Here is a 13,789-nt window from a genome sequence, read left to right on the forward strand (position 1 = left end):
TTTCGACTGATATTGGCATCCCTGAGAAGGAACCAGTCTGAAAAATGTTCACATCATACTTGCATAGTGCCTCATGTATCATGGAGGTAGATTTTGAACTTCTGGGTTCACTGAGATCTGTTCTTCACTGTCTCAGATCTAAGTCAGATATCGTATTTGTTGGAACTGAGAAAGAAGCATTGCTAAAGTAATTACGTCCTGCGCTGGCAGTGTGTTTCAACCTGTTGTCCCTTCATGTCCTTTCACTGCTTTTCTTACATTTTCTTCATCCGTCCTCCAATTGGTTATGATTAGCTTCCCTGCTGAAGAAAACCATCCCCACAGCATGATGCAGCCATATAATTCATTATGAGTGTGACATGTTCAGGAGAGAAATTCACATGTTGTGTCTTTCGATGTAACCCACAAGGTTCACATTTGGAGGAGAGCATGTTCATCTACGTGTTTACAGTGTTTAAGCAGGACTTCTCGCAGCTTTCTTTGTGGCACTCTTCCTGAAAGGCCAGTTTTGTGGAGTTCCCAGCTAATTGTAACAAGGACTGTAGTACTTTTATCAGCACGAGTAAAGTACAAAGTCTCGTCTCTGCAATAATGCAGTAAAAGACCAACTCCAGCAAGACACTGGTGAGTAACCATTTTTGCAGAATGACCTATTGAGATCCCTTTGCTCACTTTATGTCCACAAATTGTGATTAAAAATTCTTCAGAGGTCAGAGTTTAATAGAACTGATTCGTTCCAGACTATGCTGGAAAGACATACTTCAACACCAAAGCCGAGGAGCAGGTATTTCAGCACTCCACCCAGTTCCTTTAAAGCTCAGCCTGCACGCAGAAACTGATAATTAAGAGGGAAATGATGACGATGGAGGAAGAAACATGAAAAGAGGAAAACTGTTTCTTTGAGTCCTGTGCGACGCCACTCCCAAAGGGTGGCCTCCCCTTGAGGTTAAAAGCAGAAGGAATGACAAAGGTGTGACTGTGTGTGATAGACAGGTGTCCAGACCTGAGCTGCTGTGAGGATTTTACCTTTAAAACCCAGGAACAGAGCTGTCTCCAGAGGTACGCATCATATTTTCTGTCATAACTTTTTTTGTCATTTTTATTTTTATTATTTAGGTTTTTTTAGTGATCCCAAAAAAAGTTCTAACCCTCAAAACTTCACAAGAAAAATACAATTTATTTTATTTAACATGATCTAAAGATAAACAATATTGCAAAGGGGCCTAAACTCAGTGTCAACTCATAGTTTTACTGAACATGTTGGCCAAACAATTTAAAACATTTTTCCATTAGGGAAAAAAATATCATTACCGGTATATCAGTTTTAAGAGCAGTTTTAAAATATACTTTTCCTTCGACTGATACCTTCAAGATGCTGAAAAAAATTCTTCAAGTGAAAGCGGTTTTAGTTTGTGTACCGCTCACTGAATGGTTTCCCTTTTGAAGAATGAATCCTCGTCACTTGAAACAGACGTAACATTCCGAAACTATTCAGACGATGCACGTAAAGTGATAATTATTTCTCTAACAGTTAAAACTATTCTTGCTCTGGCTGATACAGTAAAACAGCAAACCGTTTTAATCCTGTGCAGGGGAAGCACTGATTCAATCCTGCTGCTTTGTGTGATATTAATAGCAAAGGGATTAAACAAAGGAAAATAAGCATGAAATTCATTTTACTGCGCTGAGCTGTAGGATCATAGCTGCATCCCAATTTTTGTTTTCTATTGTAAAGATTTTTTTTCTTCAACTTCAACTCAAAAACGCATAGATTTTAGAGTACAGAAACCTCTTACAAAATACCGTTTCTGGACTGCACGGCTGATTATAATTTCACTTGATTATGTCTGTCTTCTGATTCTTTTTCAATAGCATTTAGTACCTTCTGGTATGTTATTGCATGCCCCTCTTGTTCTGTTGACAATGGTGTGTTTGGAGAAGGAGTGTTGTGGAGGGTGGGTGTGTCTACATGTGGGCATAGATCAAGACAAACCAGTTTATGGCTTAATCACTGAGCCTGGACCGAAGGTGCAGCGACAAACCCAGCAGGGTCATTAATGTAAGCTGCGCACAAAACGCTCAGAACGAGAGAAAATGACAAGAATGCAGAAGCAAAGAATGAGTCATTTCAGATCAGAGTTCTTAGGTTCATTCAGTTCATGTTGAGATTCAACAAGTCGCCTCACATTCACTTTCTTAGGCTGCAGTGCCACCTAGCGTCCATTTAATGTGCTCTATTTCCCTGTGTCATTTTCAGGTGAGAGTCCAAAATGAGCTCCTACTCAACTTGTGAGTATTTACACTATTACGAATACTAACAAAATCATTGAAACTGTTGTGTGACATTACTGACAATATCTAAAAGAAATCATATTTTATGCTATGTGAAATGTTTTCCCCTCGCACATTTCTGCTGTTCTTGCTTTTTTGTCACTCGTCTGTATAAGATCATCAAACCAATTTTAAAAGTAGACGAAGAAAACAAGATTAAATACGAAACAAATTGTGTTATTACATGGGGTCGACACTGACCCTATGTATTTTGACATATATATTATATCTATCAATATAATAAATGTGCATCTCTGGAAAAAATTAAGAGACCACTGCACTGAACCCCATTAAAAACCTCCTGGTTATCCCACCAAATATTGATTTCTGAAGTCTTCCTGAGTTAAAACAATAATGTTGTTGTTTCTAAATGAACACAAACTTGTTTTCCTTGCATTATTAGAGGTCTGAAAGCAGTGCATCTTTTTTTATTTTGATTATTTCTCATTTTCTGCAACTAAATAGAAACTTTTTACTTGGAATTCTGAAGACATAATCAGTAATTCATAGAATAAAAGAACAATGTTTATCTTACTCAAACATGTACCTGCAAAATGTAAAATCTGAGAAACTGATCAACTGATCAATAAATTTTTGTATTTTTTTCCCCAGAGCTGTGTATATATATTGTGTGTATATATAACCATATAAACCATACATATATGGTTTCAAAAATGTATAACACCCACATAATTCAGTCATAGTTTTGAAGTTCATTGCACTGAATATTATGCCGTTTTGCTCTACAACATTTTAATATTAGCTGTTAAGGAAGTTAGCATGTAGATGGCTCTACAACAGAAATGCGGCTCGCATCTAAGCAACAGCAGTGCCAAAACAGGCTTACTTTAAAACAGGTGGAAGGTGAGGCTCATCTAGATTCCAGTCCATGACTGTGTTTTTCCCAACCAGAAATATTTCCAAACAACTGAATCTTAATTAAATCAGAGCCTTAATTAAGCACTGCCAGCTGGCCTGCAGTGCTTAGCAACAAGTGGGGGACGGTCAGCATGACATCATTTTGCTTGCTGTGGCATCTCATGAAAAAGACTTTCAAATGAAGAAGGATTTATGGACAATTTTTGGTGCTTTGAAACCTCGACACACTATGAAACTGATACTTAATGAAAACGACAGTAAATAAAATTAAAAATACAAGTGTGCACAAATTTTTCGCTCTATTTTGACTTTTTTTTCACATTGAACTCTAAGTGGACATAAGATGTATTTAAATATACAGAACATGGGCTCCTGAATGACTATAGATGCTTCTGTTTTGTTTGTTTGCAGCCAAGACCAAAGCGCTCGAGGACAACAAGAAGAAAACCTCTCTGCTGAAGGACAACAGCTGGATCCGAAAAAATGATGACGAAGACGAGCCCGTCGAGTAAGTATACAGATACTGAAGGCAAGCCGGCTCACACCCTTTTGGATTGGCTGGACAGACAAGAGTTACCTGTACCAAGAGCACCTTCAGACACACTTGCATTCCTTTTGAGAGTCGCAGTGTTGAGTCATAACTGCATGGATGAATGATTTCTCTTTCCTCTCTCACAGCCAAGACCCAAACTTTGCTAAAAGTGTCTTGAGTCGAGTGAATAACACTGATACCACTGACAGGTAAAACAAACATAAATCTCCATCACAACCAAAGTAGTAAGTGAAAAGTAATACATCTCAGTGTTATTTGTGTCATTAATAAGTAATGCATATTGTCTTTGTGTTTCACACAGTAGCTCAGAACCCAAGCCAACAAGAACAACTAAAACAAGTTCAACCTCATCGGTTCAAGCTCTCTCCAAGAGGTAATAGCACCTTAGTGTGCTAAAAGGTTTTTAAGATTAAATGTGGGGATATTGTGTAAAATCTACTTTTTTTAGCTTTATATCATTATAATATATTGTTACAATGTTACTCCTTCATCACAAACATACCTTGAGTGTTTGATTACCTTTGATTTTTTCATGCATGTTTGAGAAATGCTTGAATCTCCCATTGGCAGCCATTCATTTGGCAATACACCTGACAAAGCACTGGCTATTTCCACAAAGCTCCTCCTTGTAGCTGCAGTCTCCAGCTGAGCCACTCAGCTCCTCCAGACTAGCGGCAGCAGTGATTACAAACACCTGGTGGAAGTGCGAGACTGCTGAGCTCGTTACGTGAGCTACTTCTCAGTCTAATGCTCCTACAAATGGTGGTAAACATTATAATGGAGGAACGTTGTTGTGACGAGGTGTCAGAGGGAGCAGGAGCTTCTTAAAGAGACAAACGTCTAATTTCAAGGCATCAAATTGCAAAGTCCTGTAAAAATGTAAAGTTTGATATATAAATTCTTTTTAATAACAACTGAAGGTAACATAGTTACTTACTTGTGCTATAAAATTGCGTCATGTGCCTGGAAAATATATAATACCACACCTATATCAATTCGCTCATAGACTACAACAAGAGCCTTAACTTCTGAGTTCTCTCATTGCAGGTTCAGTGGAAGCACAGATGACCTGAAAACCATGTTAGTGCCATTATTATTATTCTACCATTATTTTTTTCTGCTTACATTATTATTTTATTAATAGTACTAGCAGTAGTAGTAGTGGAAAATACACTATTCTGCTGTAATTATATTATTACCTAATATGTTATTTAATAATATTAGCCCATGACTAAAATATGGTTTTCTTCTACTGGCAGGACACCGTCTTACTACTCAAAAAGGTACATTTTCATGTCTGAGCTCATTTATATATATATATATATATATATATATATATATATATATATATATATATATATATATATATATATATATATATATATATATATATACTATTTATAGTGTGTATATGCATGTACACACTATATATGCATGTGATGTTTTATGTAGATATGCTTTTTGGTATAATCCACTTTCTGCTTCACTAGAACTTCCGGTGGGAAGGCAGATACGTCCAGCACGTAAGTTCATGTATTTCACAAAAATTGGGAGATTGTATTACTGCAAAGATTAATTTATTTTAAGACTTTTTACACATTTTTAAAACCAGCAGAGCCAATTGTTGTGTAGAATGCTGTATAATGGAAATATAATCAAACAAGAACGCATTTGATATTTAATTGCATATTTCTAATGCTATTGCAGGAACATAGAAGATACACATAGAGGAACATGCAGTAAAGGACTATTTCATTTATTGCCTTTTTTCTCCCTTTTAGGGAGAAAAAAGCCACAACGGTGACTAAGGATGGGACAACTGAGACCACCGTCACCACCACCCAAAGTGTCAAGTAAGGAATAAAATATTAATACTCTGAAACCGTATGATTTGTTTCATCATTACATTATATCTATTTTATAGCTATTCTCTCATTTTTGTGTCTTTCAATTTTTGTCTCCTTACAGGTCTCCTGTGACCAAATCACCCACTAAAACTGAGACGTTCATGGAGCGAGTCAAATCCTCAAGCAAAGAGTAAGAATTAATCTAACCGTGGATGCAAGACATATATTGACTAGAGATAAACTATAGAGTAATATGAATTTTATATTTTGTTACTGGTTATTTATACATCTGTTCTGTTTTTATTAATTTATTTTCATTTAACTATTTTGGAAATCTCCTACCACAAATTGGAAGGAGATTGCTAATTGTCAGTGGAAATGCCGTTTATGTGTGTTTTAAAATCTGCAAATTGCATTCTTGTCAAATTTGTTCTTCAAAAACCTAATTTAAAGTTTCTTACCAGCCACACAATAAAATTAAAAACAGAGAAAATGGTAACAAACAGTCTTTTTAGTATATCTTTAATATGCAATCTGTGTATGTCAGATGCCTTTGAAACTGACAATGAAGGTCACCTGTTGTGTTCTCACATTTAGGTCACAGTACTCAAGCTACTCACCTACCAAGACAACAAAACCGACTATTACCACCACTAAAGAGTAAGACTTAAACAAATTAAAATTTTCTGCTATTATAACATGTACTAATTTGGATTAAAATTTTTTACCTTTAATATTTTTCCACGCAGGGCAGAGGACCAACTTTACAACTCACTGACCCCCTCACCTTTGAAGGATGACTCACCAACTAAAGACAGGTGATATTTTAATTCACCAAGCCTAAAGTTACAACAAATATACATTGATACACAACAGTGTTTGCGTTTATACTCATTATGATGTATTTTTTCTCTCCTTTGTAGCAAAACCACTGTGGTGGTGAAAAGTAGCAGTGATGCGATGTAAGTTTAACCCCATACTTTGAAAACGTATCATCAAACCGCTGACCTTAACCTGCAATAATTTCATGTGAGGTGCCTCAGAAAAATACGATGACACAACACAATACACTGCAAAGTGATTCAAAACTATAGAATACAATGCAATATTTTGCAACGGAATAGATGCCGTGCAATTCTAGACAATATGTCAGGATATACAACATGATGTGATGCAGTGCAATGCAATATAATACGATACATTATGATGTGATACAATAAGATCTAATAAATTGTGATAAAATGCACAACACTATGTGATCCTAAACAATCTGATGTAAATTGATAATATTCCCTATGATATAACAGATGATGCAATGCAATACTCTGCAGTGTGACAGTTTTATTTACAATATTATGTGATTTAACCAGTTTCAGATCAATATGGTCCGATATGTCAGAGTACATTGAAATGCAATACAATACCACAATGCAGTACAATGTTATATTGTATTGTATTGTATTATGTTATCTTATATTGCATTACATCACATTACATTACTTTATATTATAGTATAATAAATGCACATGAAAAGTCAGAGCATATGATTAAGTGAATGTGGCAGGCGATTGATTTTATTTGTCTTCATTTGAAGACTAAGCTAAACAAAAAACAACCGAGTTGAAATGTTTGCACAAAAATCCAAATGCAAACTGGGAAATATATTTTTCACAGATTTACTGCATCTCTAGTCAAAACTCCCTCTGATTAGACCTTACATAATGCATTTTTCATCTGTTGATAAAATGTAGGCTAATTTGATGCTCAGCTGGTCTGTAGGTGTGTGAACAGTGGATGTGTGAGGGTGCAGTGTCCTTGGTGACTTGCTCAGTGTGTTACTGCTCTGTACAGCCACAGAGCCAGCATCATAACTAATGGGCGCATTAGGAAATGTTCATTTTTATAATGCAGACATGGATTTTGAATATTAAAGAAAGACAGTTTGGTAATGAATTGTTTCAGAGACTCACTTCAGTTTTTAAAGCTTTTAAGGTTTGGAGGCTTAAACATTCTTTAAATATGCATTTTTATGATGTGGAAATGTGTATGAAATGTGACGTGAATTTGTTGCCACATTGGAAGCTGTTTTGCAAAAAATTACAAAACTTTCTCTTCATATTTCTGTTGTGTAGACAGATAAAAAGAAACAACAGTGTGGTACACTACTGGTAAATGAATGATCTTGTATTTATTCTTTCTTGCAGTGCTGAGGACAAACTCTATGACACACTGATTCCCAGTGCTATTAAGAATGGAGACAGGTAGCAGGTTTTTCTGTACTGCGCATTTCAACTTTCTTGAATATAAGTTGCTGTGGGACATTTCTTACAGTTTCATCTGACCAATTATTGGAATATTTTCTTACTTACAGCAAAAAAACAACTGTGTCCAGCAGTGAGACTGTGACGGTGAAGAGCTCCAAAGAGTAAGATTTAAACGTACTAAATGTTCCTGTTTTTATAACATGTACTAATTTGAATTAAAATCTTTTACCTTTAATATTTTTCCACGCAGGGCAGAGGACCAACTTTACAACTCACTGACCCCCTCACCTTTGAAGGATGACTCACCAACTAAAGACAGGTGATATTTTCATTCACCAAGCCTAAAGTTACAACAAATATACATTGATACACAACAGTGTTTACGTTTATACTCATTATGATGTATTTTTTCCCTCCTTTGCAGCAAAACAACTGTGACCACAACTAAGACTGTGGTGGTGAAAAGTAGCAGTGATGCGATGTAAGTTTAACCCCATACTTTGAAAACGTGTCATCAAACCACTGATCTTAACCTGCAATAATTTCACGTGAGGTGCCTCAGAAAAATACGATGACACAACACAATACACTGAAAAGTGATACAAAACTATAGAATACAATACAATATTTTGCAACAAAATAGACTTTCTTCAGTTTTTAAAGCTTTTGTGTGTGTGTGTATGAAATGTGACGTGAGTTTGTTGCCACATTGGAAGCTGTTTTGCAAAAAATTACAACATTTCCTCTTCATATTTCTGTTGTGTAGACAGATAAAAAGAAACAACAGTGTGGTACACTACTGGTAAATGAATGATCTTGTATTTATTCTTTCTTGCAGTGCTGAGGACAAACTCTATGACACACTGATTCCCAGTGCTATTAAGAATGGAGACAGGTAGCAGGTTTTTCTGTACTGCGCATTTCAACTTTCTTGAATATAAGTTGCTGTGGGACATTTCTTACAGTTTCATCTGACCAATTATTGGAATATTTTCCCGTTTTACAGCAAAAAAACAACTGTGTCCAGCAGTGAGACTGTGACGGTGAAGAGCTCCAACACTGTGTGAGTTAATTTGATTCAAAAACTGTATTGAAATATCAAAAGTGAATATATTTTATATATTATAACTATTAATAGCAATATTAATATCAGGGTTTGTTATGCCAGGAAGTCTATTTAAGTGTTGTTTTTTTTCCCCTCATTTTGATTTCAAGAGATGACACCAAAACACCAAAAGTCACTGTAAAGTCCTCATCAACGTAAGCTGAAACCTGCCCTCCATTTTTATGCAGCACACCATCACAGTGTCTGAATTACAGCCGTGATGATGTCATTGTTTTAACAGGCCCAAGGATGACCTCTATGACACCTTCCTGCCTAAAGCCGTCACATCTCCTGTCAGGTGAGATGTTTCAGTCAATAAATTAATAAAACAGATCAGTTTTTTATTACGTTGGTAAAACATTAAATGTTCATCCTCTCAACAGTTCAAGCAAAACGGAGAAGGACATTACCACAGTAAACACCAAAAAAGAGTGAGTGGCTCTTTCTTTCTTTTCAATATTGGACAAAGACATATGTTCTGACATATTAGTGTTTTTTTTTTCTTCTCAGAGACAAAACCCCATCAACACCATCGTCCACGCGCAGTGTCAGGTGAGAAGAGACCACTACCCTAAAACCTATAACGTAAAAAAAAAAAAAAATAGTTGCTAATTTAAATCCCTACACATTCTGCCAAGTTGAAATGACAAATTTGTATTTTGTTTTTTGTACTTTCTTACAATTTTACGTTCTTAACATTTTAATTCTATGTGAGTTGTTCTAACTTTAGAAAATGATTTTAGAACCTAACCCATATTTAAGCTACTTTCTAACTTAAATCCCAATACCTAACACATGAAGAAGAAAAGAAGAAGCTAGCTACTCGCTAGGTTTTGCAAACATGTAAAGAAGCTCTGAGCCTATGTGCTGTTGTTCACAAATGTTCTCTAAAAAAACCACTAAAGTCTTCACTATACAGCTGAATTTAAATTGACATCAGTTATGTGGGGAAACTATTTACTAATTAGGAAGGTTCTTGAAGCAAAATGATTTCTATTAAGGGGTATACAGGTAGGGGCTGACTAAAATGCAGATCTTATGTTTTAAATCATTGGATTATTTTTCTTTTCCTTTGTAATTATTTACTATTTGTGTTGTTTTACTCCATAAACCGAGGTTTGTGGAGTGACAAAATTGATGTGTGAATATTTTTGCCCAACAAACTGACTTCTGAATTGGCTTTTTCTAACCTTTGGAAATATCCTTTCAGAGGATTATGTTTTGCTTTTAAAAAAAAAACTTTTCCAGAAGTGTAAAACTTTTTTGCAAGATATTTTTTATCAATGCACAAGTTTCCTTTGTTGTATTAATAAAAGTAAAATAAAATATTTTTCTTATTGCCTCCAAATAATGTCTTAAATTTTTTTTTTGATGAACAGCTACGGCTCATACAGTGACGATACTCCCTACTCTCCCACCAGCTCATACAAGTAAGTATCTAATGTGATCTACTGCAATAAAATATAGATGTGGTATTTCTGTTATCTTTAATGCTTTCTCTGTTTGCACAAACACAACAGTAACTATAAAACCTACTCCTACTCCAGACCAGACTCCAGGTGGGTGGCAGAGGAAGTGGACAATAATTGCTCTGTAAAGAATAAGTGCAACAGGAAAGTAAAATGTGTCTCTGGTTCTGTCTTCTTGCAGCTATGAGTATAGCAGCCTCAACAGCCCCTCTCTCTACAGCTCCACGTCATACTCTTCCACGAAGAGTGGTTATCAGTCCCCTGACAGGTAAGAAAAGAACCCCACCAGCATCTCTTGATTATAAAATCTGTAGCACATACTAACTGCAAAATGCTGAATACCAAAGTCAGCAGTGAATTTCTGCACCACCAACATGCTGACGTAAATCATTTCTCAACTGTGCTCATCACTATAGTTGTCGTGCTCATCACTATAGTTGCTTAGCACATAACATGAATTTTCAAGCCTGAGAAGAATGTTGGGGTTTGAGCCAAATAACATTAAATAAACTGTGACCTGTTAGTTACCGCGTTGCTAGGCAAGCGTTGCTTAAAGCCACCCATCCAACAATCGTTTGAGGCAAAGAAAGTGTCCACCGAAGTAGCGTTTCACCATTTTGACAGGTTCCAAATGTCTTTATAGAAAATGGTTGAGGATCTTCTACATAATTGCAATGAATTTATCTAAAATATTAAGTACCACTTAGGGCTCGCCTAATTAGTTGAGGCTCTAAGGACCAGAAGATTTATGTTGGCTGAATTTCTTGGAATATTACTGCTAATCCTTGAAGCTGGTTTACAAGCAATGAGTTTACCATTTAAAGGTTTCATGAAGGGTCAAGATGATCTGATGAGACTTGCTGATGGACTTTTTACAAAGTTAAAGTTAAACTAGCATGTTTTAAACAGCAATGGTGTCTTGTTTGAACAGGCCTGTGCTGGAGAAGGACCTGTGCACCACCTGCCGAAAACCCTTCACTGGAGACGCCAAGATGGTCCTAGACGACATGAAGATCAAATGCCACGCCACCTGCTTCAAAGTGAGACCTTCAGTTTCGAGATCCAACTTTTACTCATCAACTTGAACCTTTCCCCCATTATATAATCTCACAACCACAAACTGCTATGTGGTTTTATGGAAACGTTGTGTGATAGATCAACACGGAGTGGACAGGCATAAGTGAAAATTTTCACATTTAAAATAAATCGGATCAGAAAACAGTGGCTTCCAGTTTTATTCAGCCCCCTTCATTCTGTTACCCCTCAATAAATTGCAGTGCAACACAATTTCTTCAGAGATCCGTTAGTTATTAAATGGAGTCCAATTATTTGACTGGACTCTCAAAGAGAGTATTAAGTGAAGCTCAGGATAACTCTTGACTTTTGCAACAGGTCATGTAGAGAAAGGAGATTAAATGTGGAATAAGATACGGTGTTTAGATGAGAATAACCCTAAACCCATTATCCACATGTTAAAACATGGCGGTGTCAGAGTCATGCTCTGGTGATGCTTTTGTCCAGCATGAACAAGGAAGCTGGTCAAAGTTGATGGCAAGTTGGATGAAAAAGAGTTGAAACTTTTTCCTCCCACTTCACACTTTAGTTCTAGGCATTGTTCCTGACGTCAGTGGTTGTGAAGTGGCAAAATGTTTAAAAATGTGAGGGTCATTACTATTTTTGCAAGTGTCTGTCAATACTGGATTTCGATAGGTTAAAAAACAGTAAAGAGAGGCTGCACAGAAATCCAGAACACTTCCTGTCAATACATGTAAAATATGTGAACTACATCACCGAAGTCCTCCTCTGGCCTTATCCCCTCCGCGCAGCTTTGAAATCCTTACATAAATGTGCTTAGCGACATTTATCCAGAAGATGTCAGGCATTAACAGTCATCAGCCAGGCTGCTGTGTGCTAAGCGTGATTATCCGTCTTCATTTAAGCGTCTGTTTGTTTTGGCAGTGTGATGTCTGCAACAGCTCTCTGGGCTACATGAAAGCTGGGGACAGCATGTGGATCTACAAGCGCAAGGTGCACTGCGAAAACTGCTTCGAGAGCACCAGAGGTAAATGAACAATCTCTTTGCTGGGGTTTTTTGTTGTTGTTGTTGTTGTTGTTGTTGTTCAGCTCTTCAATCAATAAATGTGAATAAACACGATCCTTTTCCTCCTGACAGCAAAATGGCACCGCTGAGCCTCCTCGCAGATTATTGCATTCTGATGATGTGGGTGACGAGGGTCATACTAAGACGTCTTTAAGTGGGTGCTTTGAAAAAAATAAAATAAATCACAGTTACATAATGTAAATTACATTTTCATGTGACTCTACAGGCCGCACATGGCATGAAATCTACTAATATATCTGTATTATAATACTCCTGTCTCTACCTCCACACTGTAAGTCTCTCTGTACTCTTTTTAATGTGTCACTTCTTGGGGGGACTCTTGTGAGTAACATGACAGGGCATTCTACAATATTGAGGGCCGGGTTTTTTTTCTTTGTGCAATAAGAGCAAATAAAAAAAAAACAACTTCTTTATTTCCATTTTTTCTTGAACAGGTTCAAAATCAGCCTGTTCTTTGGGTCTATGTTTACTGCTAAATTATTATGTGATAATACAGAACAAAAAAAAGATAATAAAGAAAGGCTTGTGCTTAAATAAAATTTTAAATTACTGAAGAATGTGTTGTTGTTTTCTTTAAACCGGATGCTAAAATCTCAAGTAAAAGGTCAGGCTGTCTCTATTGTTAGAGGGGAATTTAATTTAGTATCTGTTTGCAATTCTCTATACAAGTGTGTCTTTGCCTTTGTGAAACCTGTAACTGAGCAAGCAGAGTTAATGCAACAATGTATGTTGAATGTATTTTTCAAATTATTAAACCACTCTGCAATGTTGTTTTCGTATTTTTCAACTGCAATAGAATATATTACATATTGGAACAGCAAACAGCATTTGATCAGCACTGTGTCTACTACTAATCGAGAGACAGACCTAAAGAGCAATAAAGTCACAATACTTGGTATGTATGTAAAATACTTGGAGTGCTTTACTTGTTTTTCAATAACTTTGTCAATAAACAGAATTCAAAATCAACTTGCTATCATGTCTTTGCTGGCAATTGACCCAATTCCTTGGGAGACCCAAGACATTAGCAAACCAAGTTTGGGCCAGTAGTGGGCCAAAAGTTCGTCAGACTAAAGATGTCAAAACATAAAATTTGTCAATAAGGCTAAAAACATTCATATATGAGTTGAAGAATTATGAATAGCAAAAAGTGAAGTGGCTCAAGATAATAAAAATAAAAAAGTTTATTAGGTGTTAGGATATCAGAAAAAAATATTTT

At 36.1% G+C, this 13,789-nt stretch overlaps 1 protein-coding gene across 3 annotated transcripts; it reads left to right on the forward strand.

Annotated features, from left to right (window-relative positions):
- Positions 1–936: 936 nt before the first annotated feature.
- scel (sciellin) lies at positions 937–13,124 on the forward strand. 3 transcript variants are annotated; one of them, XM_044132424.1, is made up of 29 exons: positions 937–1,059; positions 2,258–2,289; positions 3,622–3,718; positions 3,889–3,951; positions 4,068–4,136; positions 4,811–4,843; positions 5,023–5,046; positions 5,254–5,286; positions 5,545–5,616; positions 5,732–5,800; positions 6,208–6,270; positions 6,360–6,428; positions 6,534–6,572; positions 7,815–7,871; positions 7,982–8,035; positions 8,125–8,193; positions 8,299–8,355; positions 8,713–8,769; positions 8,881–8,937; positions 9,090–9,134; positions 9,221–9,277; positions 9,363–9,410; positions 9,490–9,531; positions 10,359–10,409; positions 10,500–10,538; positions 10,630–10,716; positions 11,380–11,488; positions 12,408–12,510; positions 12,622–13,124. In XM_044132424.1, exons 2-29 carry the CDS (start codon positions 2,271–2,273, stop codon positions 12,636–12,638), a joined length of 1,599 nt encoding a protein of 532 aa, XP_043988359.1. In that variant the 5' UTR covers positions 937–1,059; positions 2,258–2,270; the 3' UTR covers positions 12,639–13,124. The 3 variants fall into 3 exon arrangements, with proteins under 3 accessions (XP_043988359.1, XP_043988360.1, XP_043988358.1); XM_044132423.1 differs by having other exon boundaries at positions 938–1,059; positions 4,065–4,136; XM_044132425.1 differs by lacking the exons at positions 7,815–7,871; positions 7,982–8,035 and having other exon boundaries at positions 4,065–4,136.
- Positions 13,125–13,789: the final 665 nt, after the last annotated feature.

This window comes from Gambusia affinis, linkage group LG11, assembly GCF_019740435.1.
Source record: "Gambusia affinis linkage group LG11, SWU_Gaff_1.0, whole genome shotgun sequence".
In the NCBI taxonomy this organism is placed as follows: Eukaryota; Metazoa; Chordata; class Actinopteri; order Cyprinodontiformes; family Poeciliidae; genus Gambusia; species Gambusia affinis.

Coding starts and splice junctions, on each gene's coding strand:
- scel (XM_044132423.1), top strand. Junction 5,801..6,207: donor GTCAAATCCTCAAGCAAAGA/GTAAGAATTAAT, acceptor TCTCACATTTAG/GTCACAGTACTCAAGCTACT. Junction 9,135..9,220: donor ACTGTAAAGTCCTCATCAAC/GTAAGCTGAAAC, acceptor TTGTTTTAACAG/GCCCAAGGATGACCTCTATG.